We start from the raw sequence: 15,398 nt of genomic DNA, 5'->3' as shown, positions 1-15,398 counted from the left end.
GCTTGAATTATTAACACGGCGAGTCGCTAATGAGCTGCTGGTGCACGCGGCCCAAACAGAGGTCAAGGTCTGAGTGGATTTGTCTTGTTAAATGAGGCCTCAAGCCGCGTTTGATTGATGCCGTTTGCCTGCGCTCCCTTCACGCCATGCGGTCGTTTCAGAGTCGGGCCACGTGGCCACGCTAAAACATGACAGCGTGATATTAGCGCTCATCATTTAGCAACACCAGAAGTAGCCACCCTGCTAAGATTGTCGCGCAATGTTACTGCATCGTTCGTTGCGTGTGCTCGTGTTGTTTGAGGCGTCATTTGCCAGGAAAGCGTCTCTAATCAAGGACACAAGTTTCGCTGTCACCGGGGGAGCCGACGTCCGCCTCACCTTACACGCCGGATCGACCCAAACATGGCTGCTCGGCGTATCAGGATTCATGTCCATGTTTTATTTAAGCCGTCTGAGTCGGACTCAAGTTTTTCGCCGGCTGACAGGATATGCCACCGCGGCCGTGTCAAAGGTAGAAGACGGGGATGAAGAAGAGGCCGACAGCTGCGGGCTCATTAAACGGGCCTTTCTCTATTTTCCGTGCGTGTGCGCGCGCTCAGCCGGTCCACCGGTGGCGCCGCCGAGCCATATCTCGTACTTTGACGGACCGTGTTTTGACGTCTGCTGCCCGCAGCCGTCAGGGCGGAATTAAATGTTAACCGGGCCATGGACCGACAGCAACGTGAGAGCAAACAAACGGAGGCGAAAGGCGGACCGCCGGGCGGAGAGCTTCGAAGGCCCGCCGAGAGCGGCGAGCCTCAAAATAGGCGACGGCTGCGAAAAAAACAGAGCGGCCTTGTAGGCGAAGCGACGAGCGGCACACTGCGCCAAGAGCGGCGAGCTACGCGAGCTATTCTGGCATAAGGCGTTGGCGCCCGATCGCGGCGAGCCCCTCGGGCTCTCTCCGACTTAAGATGCTGTGAAAATCGCACGAGATGCTTAAGCCGCTGCGGTTCACGGCTCGCCCGCTTATTTCCCGACAATGCGGTGACGGACGCAAAAGAGGCGGCGTCTCCGTGTCAACCCCGAGGCAGGCGCGTTGGCAGCCAAGCTCCTAATCTGCAGATGAAAGCGGCTGATGTAAGGCCGGCACCGCCGAATGCGGAGGATCGCTCTTTGTTTGCCCTCTGCCGCGGAAGTCAATCCCTGCGTTGTGCTCGTCGTGCTTTTGCCCTGCGTCTCTTTGGCGTGTCGACCGACTTGCGGCAGCGCTAGTGGAGAAAGACGGACCTTTTCTCGTTTCACACGTTTATCGTCTCAGGAATGAAGTACGGGCATTATTTGGTTTTGTCAAGCTAGTGGGGGCAGCACGGTGCCTCAGCGTTCTTAGGTCCAGCTTTAGAGTCTCAATTCCAGACTTCCCGTGTGGCCTACTTGTCCGTGCGGATTTATTTCCTCGAGAGTTGTTGTCAGTCGTCCAAAAAAAAAAAAGCTCAGCCGAGTTTCACCTTCACACGTGGTCACCGACTTGGATTGAAAATCGAAATGTTGGTCGTCTTCAAGAGCACATGCAGCTGGCATGATGACATCACGCGGCGAATGAAGAAGTCTTCCCTTGTTAATTAATGATGTCTGACACCAAACAAGCTCGTCTAATTTCACGGCGCCGTCATTAATAAGCAAAGAACAAGGTGGCGGCGCCGCCTCCAATCTTTTTGCTCACTGGACCAAAGTGAGAGCGCCGCTTAACAGCTCTTTCTGATTTTTTTTTTTTCTTTTTGGCACGTTCCTCTCGGTCACCCTCGTCTCTGTTCTCTCTCGCCGCGGCAGATAACTTCCCGCAGATGGCCCATCAGAAGCGCTTCATCGAGCGCAAGTACCGGCAGGAGCTGAAGGAGATGAGACGCCAGCGCGAGCGCCAGGAGAAGGACGCCGACGAGCCCCACGCCGGCAGGAAGTGAGGCGCCCGGGCCGTGTTTGTTTTGGCGCCCAAATGTGTGAGAAACCCAAAAAGACACGGACACTGCTTTTTCAGCCTATTGCCGTTTTTTGCTCAGCAGGAGCGAGCGCAGCCACCACACCCAAATGTTTTTAAGCTTGAACGTGGACGTAAATAAATCCAATCAAGATGTCTGCAAATCAAGTCAATAATTCAAGCTGCCGAGAGAAGAAAGTCATCTCCGTGACCTCTTGAAAATGTTTTGACTCACCTACCGTAATTTCCGGACTATAAGCCGCACCGGACTATAAGCCGCACCAGCTAAAATTCAGGGATATTTTAGTTTTTTTCTTACATAAGCCGCACCGGACTATAAGCCGCACGTGCACATGAGTTTTTTACAAAGAAAGACAGTACACAGAAAGCCGTAAAAATCCATAAATACGCCGCGCCGCCATTTAAGCCACAGGGTTCAAAGTAACCTTCTGAATAAAATGCATTAAAAGTTCACATTCATTACAACTTGTTTTTGGTAAGCAAAATGTCAGAAGAATTGAATTTAAATCCTGATTGATTGGGTTTTAATACAATGGAGATGGTCCAAACAGCGCCACTGCTTTGTGTAATTTCTGAGTCACATGGCAGAGTAAGAGAAAGGGTTTAGAGCCCTTTGACGCAGGTCACCTAGCGTGCATTCCTACTAAAGCTCATAATAGTCACAAGCAACACAGGCAGAATAAGCAGCAGCCATAGTAGTGTTTCAAAATAGTATTTTTGTTGTTGTTTTTTTTTCTTCAAGATACCGCACAACAGTGGTCCACAGCCTTTTTACGAGTGCATAAAAGTGATCAAGTCATCACAAAAATCACGAAAAAAATCTTATATAAGCCGCACCTGACTATAAGCCGCAGGGTTCAAAATTTTGGAAAAAAGTCGCGGCTTATAGTCCGGAAATTACGGTAATTGTTTTTCCACCTATAAGTATTTCAACTAGATCTTAAACGTCCCGAGCGCTTCGACGTAAGCAGAGGAGGCAGCTTTTGAAGATATTTAATCGTGTCATATAAATATCCAGTACAAAATGTCACGTACAAAGCAGAATTGACGGAGGCCCGCCGGGCTACGGCGAGCCCTCCCGACACGTTTTCTACGCTCACAGAGACTCCACCACGGTTGTCACCAACGGCCCAACGGCGTCTACACATCGACAAGCACACGTCTACTTGATGGCGCCGCGTTTGCATCGGGAGGGGGGAGGGGGGGGACCCAAATGACCACGTGCTGAACACTCCACGTAACAAAACGCCCACTTTGTGTCGCTTGGCCGCGTGGCTAATGCTAAAGTAGCGCGCGTGTCTACTTAATCTCGTAGTTTTCTTTCTTCCGTCATCTGCTTGGATCGTACCGTCTCTTTAAGGCTGTCACTTTTTTTTTTTCGTTAACTTGCTACTATGAGCCGAGGAGTCTCTTTCAGCTCCTTGTTAGCTGTCGACACCCAAGGTTAAAAGGCTCATTGACGAGCGTGTTGTGGAAAAAGGCTGAAGGAAACGAAAGCTGCAGTCAGGACTCGGTGCCTGCCACACGACTGGGTCGTCGGTGGTCTTTTTTTTTTGTACCAAAAACAAGGTCTACCTGGTCCATCATCAGAGTCTGGACCGCTTCCTCGGTCGATCTGGCTCGTCCTCAGGAAAGATCAGATCAAGTCTGTGAAAGCAACTTGATTCTCCATCTGCACAAGTTGAATGGCGACAACCTCTTGGTAGTTGAAGACGTTTCAACCTTTAATCCAAAAGGCTTCTTCACTTTGAGAGTCCTTCTATTTATATCTTTGGTGGGCGTGTCCCCTGGGAAATCATCTTTGTCCTCACTGCTTGTTTTCAATTCTTGATGGTGGAATTCAAGTGTTTTGTGGAGCTGGTACTTGTCATCAAGAATTTGAGAACCACTGTACTAACACCATGATTAAAAGGAGAAGCCTTTTGAATTAAAGTTCAGCAACCAACAAGAGTGCAGATGCCTCCATCCAACACAGACGCAACAAAGCAGAATTTTTCCACCTCTGTCGATGACATTGAGGAAAAAACATTTTCTCGGCTTTAGTCGCCCGCTAGTCGTGACAAAGTGGACCGCCTTTCAAGCGTGATGACAGTGCCGCTCCTAAAGACTAGGGGGCGCTGTGAGATGACCAAAATGTAGGAAGTGGCTGTACAGTGTGTTGTCTCGTAACGTACACAAGCAGAAGATCACAATATATGCAGCGGGAGTTTGGCGCAGAAACACTGAAAAGGACGCCATCGCACAGCGTCTGTCGCAGGCAGCCGCATGACAAAAACAACAAAAAAACAGCGGTAGATATATTCGGGCGTGACCCTAACACAGGGGTGTCCAAACTGTTTCTATGGAGGGCAGAAAAATCCAAGAATACCAGAGCATTTTGACATTATTCATCACGCTAAGACAATTCCACAGCTTTCTGCAGAATGTGATTTTTCAGGATTTTAGGGCGAGAATAGATCCGCCCCCTCTCATCTTCACATTCAGAAGCAACACAAGATCAGTCTCGTAAGATAAGAATTTTTCACGCCGCGTTTTCAAATCAAACAGCCCTCAGCCCGCAGTTTGGACACCCCTGTCCTAACACTGGACGGGACACACAAGGCTCCAAAGGCTTCGCCCGTACATCCTCCCGCCACGGAACGCGGCGACCCGTCGTTAGGAATCCCGGTCGCTGTCGTCGGCGCCGTACATGTCGGCCAGTTTCTTAAAGCGCGGGCCCCACTCGCTCAGGTAGTTGTAGTCCTGCTCGCCCTCGGTAGTGGCCGACTCCAGCGAGCTGAGCGATTCGGCCACCGAGCCGCTGCCCTCGTAGGCGTACGTGGCCAGCGAGTCGTAAGGCGGCGCCGTGGGGTCCACGTCGTTGTCCTGGATCTTCTGGTTGATGAAGTCCCGCACGTCGCCGTTGTTGTCCCGCGCCGGGGGAGGCGCGGGCCGGCGCACGGGCGGGTAGTAGGTCTCGGGCACGATGTCCCGCCTCTGCTTGCCGTCCTCGATGGCCTCCGGGTTGCGCAGCGTGCCGATGTCGAAGGCCTGCGTGTCCTCCTCGCCGCCACCCTCGTCGTTGTAGCTGACCACGTTATCCCGCACGTCCTCTTTGGAGATGATCAGAGGCTCCTTCTTGCGTTGCCTCCTCAAGGCGGCAAACAGTACCACGATCACTGCGGGCGCAACAGAACAAACTCAGAGCGGCTGCCAGTCCCGCAGGACGCTTGGTTTGTTGATGTGGCGACTCTGGTGAGCGCTCACTGATGTTTGAGGACTTTGTACAGTGAGCGAGCGAGCGCCAGGATGCATTATGGATTTGTCAGGCTGCCGCTGCTCCAACATCACAATTGAACAAAGCGCTCCTCTGATGAGTACGAGTCAAACACGGAACATCTTAGTTCTGCTCAACTACTGCAAACGCTATCAATATTTATGATGTTTTTTTTTTTAAGAAAAAAAAAAGCTGCTGCGCTTAAATCTTGATTGCTCATGAGAACACCATGCACTAATCTTTTTATTTTTGTTTCTACTCTTAATTTATAGTTAATGTTAATCCCACCCACAATTACGCTTGGAAAAAAATTGACTTAAAAATAGATAAATTATAATTCTCACAAGACTCTGACTTCGCTTTTTTAATTTTTTTTTAATTTTAAAACTTTGCCTTTTTGGATGCAACTAAAAGGCGGTTGCGGTCAGCTGTGTACTCACTAAGCAGGATCATGACGCAGAGCAAGATGGCCACCAGCGCCCCGGTGCTGAGCCCGGCCCTTGCCGTGAGCGCCTCGGCGTTGCACAGCTTCATGTTGCCTTCACGGTCGCACGTGCACACGCGCACGGTCAGCGTGTTGGTGCTGCTCTGCACGGGGTACCCGTTGTCCGAGATGACCACTGGCACGTGGTAGACGCTCTTCAGTAGGCTGCTGTAGCTGTTCCTTCGTGTCAGGATCCACGCCGTGTTGTCTGAAAACACGCAAGTTTGCGACGACTACAACGAGCTCTTTTCAGGAAATAAAAGAAGATGGATGGCGGGCTACCTTTATTATCGCGGACTGAGAAGTTGGCCTTGCCACTAGCCTCCTGGGGCAGACTGAAGAAAAAACGATGTCCTCCTACTGGCTCGTCCGGATCTTTGGCGCTCACCGTCTGGATTCTCTGGAACCACAATGAACATGGGTAAGAATATGGGTGTCCCTCAGGGATCAACCTCGGGGCCTCTTCTTTTCTTAATGATTTTCTCGATATTTTCTCAAATCGCTCTGTTTAGTTATATGCTAATGATGCTATTTATATATAATTCTTTGTTTTCTCATCTTAAGCAGTGCCGACTGCAACTTATTTGCATCCTCAATGATGTCTGCAAAAAATCTGAGAAAACTCACACTGACTCCAAACCTCACCAAAGTGTGTATGCGTAACCGTGACGACGGCGAGGGCAGCGTACCCACCTGGTTAGCTTTGGCGTTCTCGCACACAAACGTCTCATAGTTGGTGGCGAAGGTGGGCGCATTGTCGTTGACGTCCAGAACTCGGATCGACACCCGGCTCATCTGATACAGGTGGTCTGCCAAATGCACAAACTTGTTGGGAGGACGTTTTAAACTGTGGCACGAGCCTGCCGCGCGGCATTTTACGTTGAATTCCCACCATATGCCGAAGTGCCGGAAATAGCGGCCTTGTCTCATTTAATCATTGAGTCTTTCTGGAGGTCCTACTCACTGAACTCGGAGGCGATGACCGAGATGTTGTGCCAGGCGTTCTCCTCACGGTCCAGCTCCCGAAGGAGGAACACGGAGCCGTTGACGGCGTGCACGCCGAACAGCCGGTCCAAGTCGGTGAACCGGTCGATTGCGTACCTGCCGCAGAAAGCCAGTTAGAAAAGTACGAAACTGAAGTTTTTTTTGAGAATTCAATTTTTTTTTTCAGCACGAGCTGAAGTCGAGGACAGCCGAGGTTGTCATGAAGTCGGTTGCCAGTCAACGGCAGAGCATAGATTCCTACCTTGACCCTCTGAACTGTGAGTTAAACATGCTAACTCATTTTCACTGTGCCACCTTAACATTTTTGTAGCAAAGATATTCCAAAGTCCCTTTGTCCCATTTGATGTCCCCTTTAAATGTGATTCACACAACCTTGCCTTTTCTTTTCTTCCTGCTGATTTCCGAGCAGAGAAGCGAGAATACAAGGAAAAAAAAAAAAACGAGAGACTTTGTTTGCATGGAGTCATCTTTGAAAGGAGAGGCCATGTTTGTTGAGCAGGGCGCAAATTGCTTTTTACAAGTCCGAGTGGAGCTGCGCAAAAGACTTCATCAACACTTTGCCGCCTCCGCCGCTTAAACGCTTGCAAATTCCAAACGGGATGCTTCAATTACCGAGCGGCTGGAAAGGCACACGCACACACCAACGGGTTAGTTATGCAGTCCACTTATTTCTATCATTTTAATTTAAGGAGGGAAAACGGGCCTCCAAATTTAAAAAAAAAATAGCTGTTAGAGAATAAGATGGATGCTTGAATTGAAATCGTATGTGCTATGTCCTATCTATTCATCCCCCAAGCAACATGTTAGTGAGCTGAGTGGTGCAAAAGGTCAGCGTGATAGCTTTGTTCAAGTGCGAATGATGAAACAGAAGCCAACTCTGTGACACCAGCCGATAAAGAAAATGACTCTCAAGAAGTGAAATTTTTCAAAGTGGGAGACGAGTGTGCTTTCTTAAGCCTCGCTCGTCATCCTCGTAATAAAGATAAGGTCCTCTGCGCCAGGCAGCCGTCCCCTCCCCAAGCGTCGCAGGCCCAGACCCTTCCCCCCCCACCCCAAATGCCACGGGCCAGCTAGCCTGCTGATGATGGCCGATAAAAGAGAATCATATCCTATTTGACACTTGCAATAAAGTGTGAGAACTTCAACCTTGAGAGCCAACTCCCTCAGTGCATCATAAAAAAGAAAAAGCCGAGGTGAAGATTGCCGAGTGCAACCCCCCCCCCCCTCGCCCCCCCTCCTTCTCCACTATTTCCTGAAGTCAGTGAACTCTAAGTCAGTCGTGTCCTTCTGAAGCCTTTATTTGGGCGCACTTTTCATTTTAATGACTCACTGATTCATTGAATTTTTATTGAATTATTGGACGGAATTTCCCCTCGAGGGTTCAGTCACACTTCTCAATTAAATTATGCATAGAGACGTGCACACGGCCATCTTCTGTGTCTCTAAGAAATTTACCGACCTGAGCCAAATATTGCAGTACCTCCATGTAACTGCGGAGGCAGCGTTGAGGTTGGATTTAAAAAAATCCTGCGAGCGAATGGAAGCACATTCGACTTGCTTGTATTTTGACTTGCATTTATGCTCTCCAACTTGTGTTTTCTATGATGACATAGGAATTGAGGGGCTACCTGATAGGACTCCGCTTGCCGTCCGGGTCGGAGGCGCTGACGCTTCCGATGATTGTGTTGGGGGCGGCGTCCTCACGGACCTCCATCAAGTAGCTGGCGCGCTCGAAGACGGGCGGCTCGTCCACGTCTTCCACCGTTACTTTGATGGACGCTTCGTCCCGGAATGGTCCCATGGAGAAGAAGCGAGGGTTGACATGGAGGTTCTCCACCTGAACGCGGAGGCTGAATTGACGTTTGCGCTCAAAGTCCAGCGGCTGGAAAGAAACCCAAAACAAGGTGAGCTGACGTCTTGAGAGGAATCCATCAGAAATGTGTTTGCTGATTTGATTCCGTACTTGAGCCGCCGCACTAAATACTGCAGGACTCCCAATAAATGCTGGATGAGTTAAACTGAATATCACGGGCCGTTCTTTGAGCCCCTTTATCTGACCTCATTCTCTCAATGAGAATTATGCACGAATTTATTTCTTTCTGAATTCCCTTCCAAATCCGTGTGACAAACAGATGTAAACACAAGCTCCCTGGTGGAGGTAACTGCAGGCGCTCTTGGCACGCCCTTTATTTGGCATCTTTCAAGGTCCAGATGGGACTTATTCCCACTCCACCAACTAGTTTAATTAGCGGGTTGAGGTGCAGGGACACACGCGAGCACGCTCTGCCCGCAGTGTCGCCATGACAACAGAGGGCAATTATGTATGTCACGGTGCTCTCATGTCCAAGCAAAAGAATAAAAATGCAACCGACTGCATGCCTTACATAAATGGCCGCAGATCATTTATTCAGCGTTAAAAAAAAAAAAAGAACAACACGAACCATGTCATTATTATTAAGCAAATTATCAACAAAAATGTGCACAACCACGTTTGGTCTTTATCAGCCAAGAAAGCGTGGCTCACCTTCCTGAGCACGATGACGCCCTCCTGAGTGGTGCGATTGGTCACAATGTCGAACATCCCGGGCCCGTCGCTCCCGATGATGCGGTAGTCCATTTCGGCATTCTCGCCGATGTCTTTGTCTACGGCGCGGATCACGCCCACCGCCGAGCCCACCGCGGTCGACTCGGGCGCCTTGAACTCGTAGAGGGCTGACAGAAAGGAAAAAAAAGTTTTCCACATTCACCATTAGTACTCGTTGATTATTATGATTCAATTTTCTCATCTGGGTTGGTGCTTGACTAACTATTTTTGGACAACGGAGGTTCGCGCCACTTTCGGCGCCATCATCATCTTCCTCTTAGAAGCGACATCTCGGCTAGCCTACTCAGACGCTAAGATTGATCTTTGCCGCACAATCAATTTTGTCCCAACACGTGGATTCATTCTTCTTTTATTTGGACTTTTACAGGAAGCGTTTGTGCTCAAATCGATGGCCGCCTGTCAACCGCGTAAACCAATAGCAGCACCGGCGCACTCATAAAGCGCAGCTGATGGCCGTCCGGGTGTTTGCAGTCGATATCGGGACTCACTCTTGGTGAAGCGCGGCGGGTTGTCGTTGACGTCGGCCAGGGTGATGCTGACCGTGGTGGTGCCCGAGAGGCCGCCGTTCTGTCCGGCCATATCTTTAGCCTGGATCACCACTTGGTACTTGTCCTTCACCTCCCGGTCCATGCCCGGCAGTGCCGTCTTGATCATGCCTACCATAAAAAAAAAAAAAAATAATTTAAATAAATAAAAGTTTTCTTTGTTTAGTACATTTGCAAAGAAAGTTTTGTACGTAAAATGAGGCTCGCAGCCATATCTAGCAGCCCTCCTGATTAAGAGCAAAATAAGAAAGTGTACATAAAGTCAGGCGCTTGTTGTTGCTCGGCCCCCGCCGTCAATTTCGAAAGAGTCATCGTAAAGATAATGAACTTCCTTTCCGGCGCATCAAACATCCCAGCGCGCACCTCAAAATAGTCATCCCGAATTAACGACGTTTCAGCCGGGAGATTTATGCGCTGCGTAATGAAGTCGCCCAGACGCCGGCGAGGGCCTGTAATTCAGGGGTCGTCGCCGAGTGATCGATGCGCCTCGTTATGCGGATCGTTTGCACAAATTAAGATTTCGGATCGTTAATTACTTTTTATTGTCACGCCTTTATTTGGCAAAAAAAAAAAAAGCTTCAGAGTTCAGCAAACGTGACCTGAATGCGCGACACTGAGATGATATCTTGTTAACGTGTTGTCATGACAGGGAAAGAAAGAAGTCAATAAATAAAGGAATGCCAATTTTGTTTCGATTCCCCATCCAGTAAAGCAAATGTGGGCGTGTGGAAAGCGTTTGCTTTAAAACTGGTTTGCGTACGAGAGCTGAGGAGTGGCCGCAGTTGTGCTGCATGTTTGTGTTGTATGATGTCATCCATCTTTGAACACAGTGTGCATGCACATCCGTGTGTGGTTCATGTTGGCTTATACGTCACATGTGGCCTAAAACATATTAATGCTAATCCGGTCGCTAATCTGCAAATAGCTCCACTTTTTTTTTTTTTTTTTATTCCAGTCCTTTTGTTTGATCATCAGGATGGGATCCAAGCGCGCATAAATGATTAAATGAAGCAAGCGGCTACGTTTCACTCGTGTGTGTGTGTGTGTCTGTGTGTGTGTGTGTGTGTGTGTGTGTGTGTGTGTGTGTGTGTGTGTGTGTGTGTGTGTGTGTGTGTGTGTGAGTGTGTGTGTTTGTATGCTTCAAATCTCCATCATGACCTAATCCTAACCTTAATCCTAACCCTAACCCTCAAACGCCGTTTTGCTTCCGCCTCAAGGAACATGACACCCACTTGATTTCTGAATTTTTATATTCCTGTCATTGTTTATTATTTATTTATTATTTTATTTTTTTAATTTTCATTTATATATTATTTTTCATTTGTTTTGTTATGTTTATTTATTTTGTTGTTTATAATTTCATGATTTATTTATATCTTATTTATTATCTATGTATTTATTTTGCATTTTTACTTTTTATTTTAATTTTATTATTATTTATGATAGGGTTAGGGCTAGGGTTTCTCATTCCTTTTATTATTATTATTAGTTTTTAATTTCTCTCTCTCTCTCTCTCTCTCTCTCTCTCTCTCTCTCTCTCTCTCTCTCTCTCTCTCTCTCTCTCTCTCTCTCTCTCTCTATATATATATATATATATATATATATATATATATATATATATATATATATATACACATATATATTCTAAATCCAAGTCATGAGAAGCTACAGACCGCTTTCGGGGTCCACCGAAAAGTAGGGCTGCCCCTCTAGGATGCTGTAGACCACTTTAGCGCTGTTCCCGTAGGTGGCGTCGTCTGCGTCCAGCGCCGTCACCTGGATGACGGGAGTTCCTGCGGGATGAATCAAAACCACGTTACGCCGGCGTCAAACAAAACGATCACATTTGACATTTGTCCATGCGGGCCCAGCTCGCTTACCCTCCTTGATATCGCCATTTCGCCATCCTTTGATTGGATAGTCGGAAAAAAACAGTTCGACTAGCAAAACATATGTGCACATAAATCGCGTCTCTGGTGAATATGATGGATTTGACGACAATGTTTTATGTCCTGAATGAGAAATTTCACTCTTATATTGTGTGGGTATGCTATTGACAGTTTCTACGATTGCAACGAGATCGAAGTCCCTACGAGGGCCCCGCTAGCCAAGTGCTAGCTCCCGCGTGGTGCCACCGTGTTGCCTCATTACGCACGGCGCTAAATTAATTGAGGGGAAACATTTAATGGGTGAGAAGTCCAAAAACAGAAGCACGCATGAATGCCGCCATCTTGGCTCATTTGTTGAAAGTGCAAGCGTTCAATCCATCAGGTGAGATGCTAGCAAGCGAATGAGTTCGCGTCATTTAAAATGACAAAATGGAGGCAAGGTGTGGGAAGTGTATGAGTTAGGCTATCTTGGTCCAGCACTTAAAAATGCAAAGATGCGCATTTCCTTACCGATGTCGGCCATCTCGGGCACCCTGGCGACGTAGGGGTCTTTGGTGAAGCGTGGCTCGTTGTCATTGATGTCATGGATCTTGATGATGAAGTCGGACTCGCCCTCCAGGGCCTCGTTGGTGAAACGGTCCACGGCCATGGCGTGGAGCATATAGTAGGCCTTCTCCTCGCGGTCCAGACGCTTGGTGGCGTGGATGTCGCCCGAATCCTCATCGATCCTGAAGAGCGTGCCGGCGCCCTCGCCCGTCAGCACGTAGCGCACGCTGCCGTCCTCGCGGTCCGAGTCCGAGTGAAGCTGAGAACGAGAGCGTAGCGCCGTCACCACTTCCCGCAAACTCCGCCGTTTTTGCGTTGAAATCCTGACCTCTAATTTGAAGGCCTACTTTGAAAGCTTGGCCCCGCCCCGACGCGCTCTTCTAAGTTCAAACGAGCGAGACTCAAGCGAACGTCGACCCCTCTCTGCACCGGCTGCTCCATCGATCCCCTCGATGCCCCGCTCGGCCAAAAGAAGCGGCACGCAAATCAATGCGGCCGCGTTCGCAAGGTCGCCGCGGCCAACATCCGATCAATTTCGATTGAAAATACAATTCGAGTGGCACAGCTGTGCAAGCACGTTACGGGTCAGGCAAAAATGTTTCTCAAGGATGGTGTCCGATTTTGAGAGAAAATTTCAGAAGTGTGTTGTGAGAATGTCAAGTGGCATTGAGCCCTTTCGTTCTGCGCGGCAGCCGTGTTTGTTTGCGGAGCAAATGTTAGCGGCCGATCGATGTGGGCAGTGCTCGGCCCATGTCCGGCCGGGAAGATGGCGCGAGAAAGGACCAGTTGGGGGGGGGTGGGCTCAGGGCAATTAGCCAGTTAGCCTCGCAGGCCTCGTGGAGAACTGGCCTGTGGCCTTGGAGTGGCCAGATGGTCACCTCTCTCACAAATGGAGTGAGCAATGTGTGCTGATGTAGGAAAAAAAGGAAACGAGGTGCAACGGAAGGCTTGTTCTTGTCGGAACCCGGAACAAAAAAAATTCAGGGCCTGGTTTCCCAAAGCTTTGGCCCAGCTCGCTGGCTGGCGTTACCAAATGTGCATTTTGATGACGGCAAGTTCAAGCGCGTCTGATCTTCATTATGATATTAATATCACGTCGGCTCACGGGGGTCGTGAATCCTCATCTTCCTTGTGCTGCAAAGGAGATGAGCGTTATTACAAGCGAGCGCCCTCCGTGTCCCCCGTTGACTCCCCCCTCCCCCCATCTATTCTCTCATGATGAGTATGTTTTCGAACATTTATTAGGTAACAGCACCCCACTATGACGATATACTGTAGGATGGATGGATGGATGGAAGATATTGAGGGTGCTGCGGGTGGTCCTAAAGTAGTCAGAGCAGGGCCTGGCCTGCACCATCTCGCTTGCCAAGATGAGCAGCTGGTACTCAGCCACCACGCTCCATGCACACGCACGCTGGCTTTGGGCAGTCACAAGACATTGACGTCTTTGCTTCGGCCGCTGAGTCGTGCAACGCTTTCATCCACGGGCATACTATTAGCGGATGGCAAAAAACTGTCTGTCTCTTACAATTGTGCTTTAAAATGGTCAATAGAACGGGCCTGCTGATGAATGGGTCAGGCGCTACGCGTTAGCCCGATAGCGTCTCTGGCCCCGCCCACCACAGGCCTCACCCCCGCCAGCCCGGCACCACGTAAGGTCCGCTCGGCCGGCCGGCGAGCCGCGGGGGCCTATCAGGGGCTGTAAATACTTGATGAGATATGATAGCGCAGCACAAACATGGGCACTCCGCCACGGGCCGTTACGCGTGTGCGCGTGTGTACGCCGCACGCAAGCACACGCGTGCCCCTTGGTGCGGCAGCCCCGTAATGAAAGAAACAAACATTCTCTCCCCCCGGTGACAGGAAGACGAGGCCCTGCGAGGCCAACGTGCGGCTGGCCTGCTAATGAGCGGCTGCGGGCGGCAACGCCGTCGGATGATTGCGGCAGGATTAGTTTGAAAGCCCTAGTTTCAAACCCTAACCCTAGATTCAAACCCTAACTGTGGTTTGAAACCCCAATGAAGAACCCCAACCAGTTTTTATATCCTAATTTAAATGTAACCCTTGCCGGATTTTTTTTCTCTGTTCTCCATCTTTGCCAAAATAGGCCGTGCGGCGAGCGCCGCGCCGCTTTTGAGTCACGCTTTGTTTCCTTGGAGGCCTTTTTTGGACGCGATGCGTCTTGGGCGATGTAATCCGTTCCGAGGCTCGTTCAAAGTCACGGTTGGCCTCGTCTCATTTGCTGCGTGGAGTCTATCCTGAGTCCGACCGTGCCGGCGGAATGCAAAGTAGTCGAGTCCATTCAGAGGCACGCACAAAAGCGCTTTTCTCCCGTCGGCCTGACCTTGTCGCCGTCAAGCGGATTGGGAGGCGATTCTCTCGGGACGCACCAAAACAACCGCCAAACAATCGGCATTACCGTCTTGGCCTCTTTCACATTTTTCGTCTTTTTTCAACTCGATACAAAACATAAGCGAGCCACGTTCGGCGTTTGGACGCCAATTTCTGTTGCCAGCAGAGGGCGGTAGAGGTCAAAATGAGTTGTTTTCCTCCCCCCAAAGAAGCCGTCATATTTGTCTTACCTTTCCGACATACTGCATGTCGTTGCCAGTGTACTCCTCCAGCAGGAAGAACTGATTCCACATCCATCCTCGCTTGGAGCGCCTGAGCGGGACCCCGTTGGCGTCCTGGCCCGTCAAGCCCGCCGACATCTTATGTCCCGCCGCCGTCCTTCGCGCCGGCCTCAGTCCCGCGACCGGCACTCCGCCCAGCTGGGCGGCTGCCCACAGCGTTATCAATATGCACAGCGTCTCCATGGTGACCAGGCCTTGGGTCCTCAGTCCCCCCCCTACTTCCTCCCTTGGCGCTTTGTCCCTGTTGGTCTTCGGGTCAGAGTGACGTGTCCGTCGTCATGCTTAATTGCAAGCAGGAAGTGAGCCCTCGCCCGCACCTAGAATCAGGAAGAGGAATTTCAGACAAAGCAGTCAAGCGTGTTGCGATCAATCAATAATAAAGAAGCCATTCACGCAGATGTACAGTCTTTAAAGGGTTTGGCTTTGAATAAAATAAGATACTTCATTTGTTAGCCCTTGG

General features: G+C 49.7%; 2 protein-coding genes and 1 long non-coding RNA gene across 5 annotated transcripts in view; 2 read left to right on the top strand and 1 right to left on the bottom strand.

The window, feature by feature from the left end:
- drosha (drosha ribonuclease III) overlaps positions 1-2,118 on the top strand; it is a 98,009-nt gene extending 95,891 nt beyond the window's left edge. For all 3 annotated transcript variants that reach the window (XM_088364019.1, XM_088364022.1, XM_088364021.1), the window contains one exon: positions 1,810-2,118. In XM_088364019.1, the coding sequence (XP_088220145.1) occupies positions 1,810-1,940 (131 nt within the window). In that variant the 3' untranslated portion in view covers positions 1,941-2,118. The remainder of the gene's footprint in view (positions 1-1,809) is intronic.
- Positions 2,119-2,952: 834 nt separating this feature from the next.
- The window catches only part of LOC148380938 (cadherin-6-like), a 29,023-nt gene continuing 16,577 nt past the window's right edge, over positions 2,953-15,398 (bottom strand). The window contains exons 2-12 of the mRNA XM_088364023.1: positions 14,888-15,255; positions 12,270-12,564; positions 11,544-11,663; positions 9,814-9,981; positions 9,245-9,432; positions 8,349-8,602; positions 6,680-6,816; positions 6,409-6,524; positions 5,998-6,115; positions 5,672-5,923; positions 2,953-5,133 (exon numbers count right to left, since the gene is read on the bottom strand). Coding sequence (XP_088220149.1) covers positions 4,631-5,133; positions 5,672-5,923; positions 5,998-6,115; positions 6,409-6,524; positions 6,680-6,816; positions 8,349-8,602; positions 9,245-9,432; positions 9,814-9,981; positions 11,544-11,663; positions 12,270-12,564; positions 14,888-15,121 — 2,385 coding nt within the window. The 5' untranslated portion in view covers positions 15,122-15,255 and the 3' untranslated portion in view covers positions 2,953-4,630. The remainder of the gene's footprint in view (positions 5,134-5,671; positions 5,924-5,997; positions 6,116-6,408; positions 6,525-6,679; positions 6,817-8,348; positions 8,603-9,244; positions 9,433-9,813; positions 9,982-11,543; positions 11,664-12,269; positions 12,565-14,887; positions 15,256-15,398) is intronic.
- LOC148380939 (uncharacterized) lies at positions 6,751-8,635 on the top strand. The gene is made up of 3 exons (XR_015854717.1): positions 6,751-6,791; positions 6,887-6,977; positions 8,334-8,635. It is a non-coding gene; the product is annotated as an uncharacterized LOC148380939 (long non-coding RNA).

The sequence above is a fragment of the Syngnathus floridae genome, chromosome 20 (genome assembly GCF_059516105.1).
Source record: "Syngnathus floridae isolate MCC-2025c chromosome 20, RoL_Sflo_1.0, whole genome shotgun sequence".
In the NCBI taxonomy this organism is placed as follows: Eukaryota; Metazoa; Chordata; class Actinopteri; order Syngnathiformes; family Syngnathidae; genus Syngnathus; species Syngnathus floridae.
This window is presented reverse-complemented; position numbering and strand designations above follow the sequence as displayed.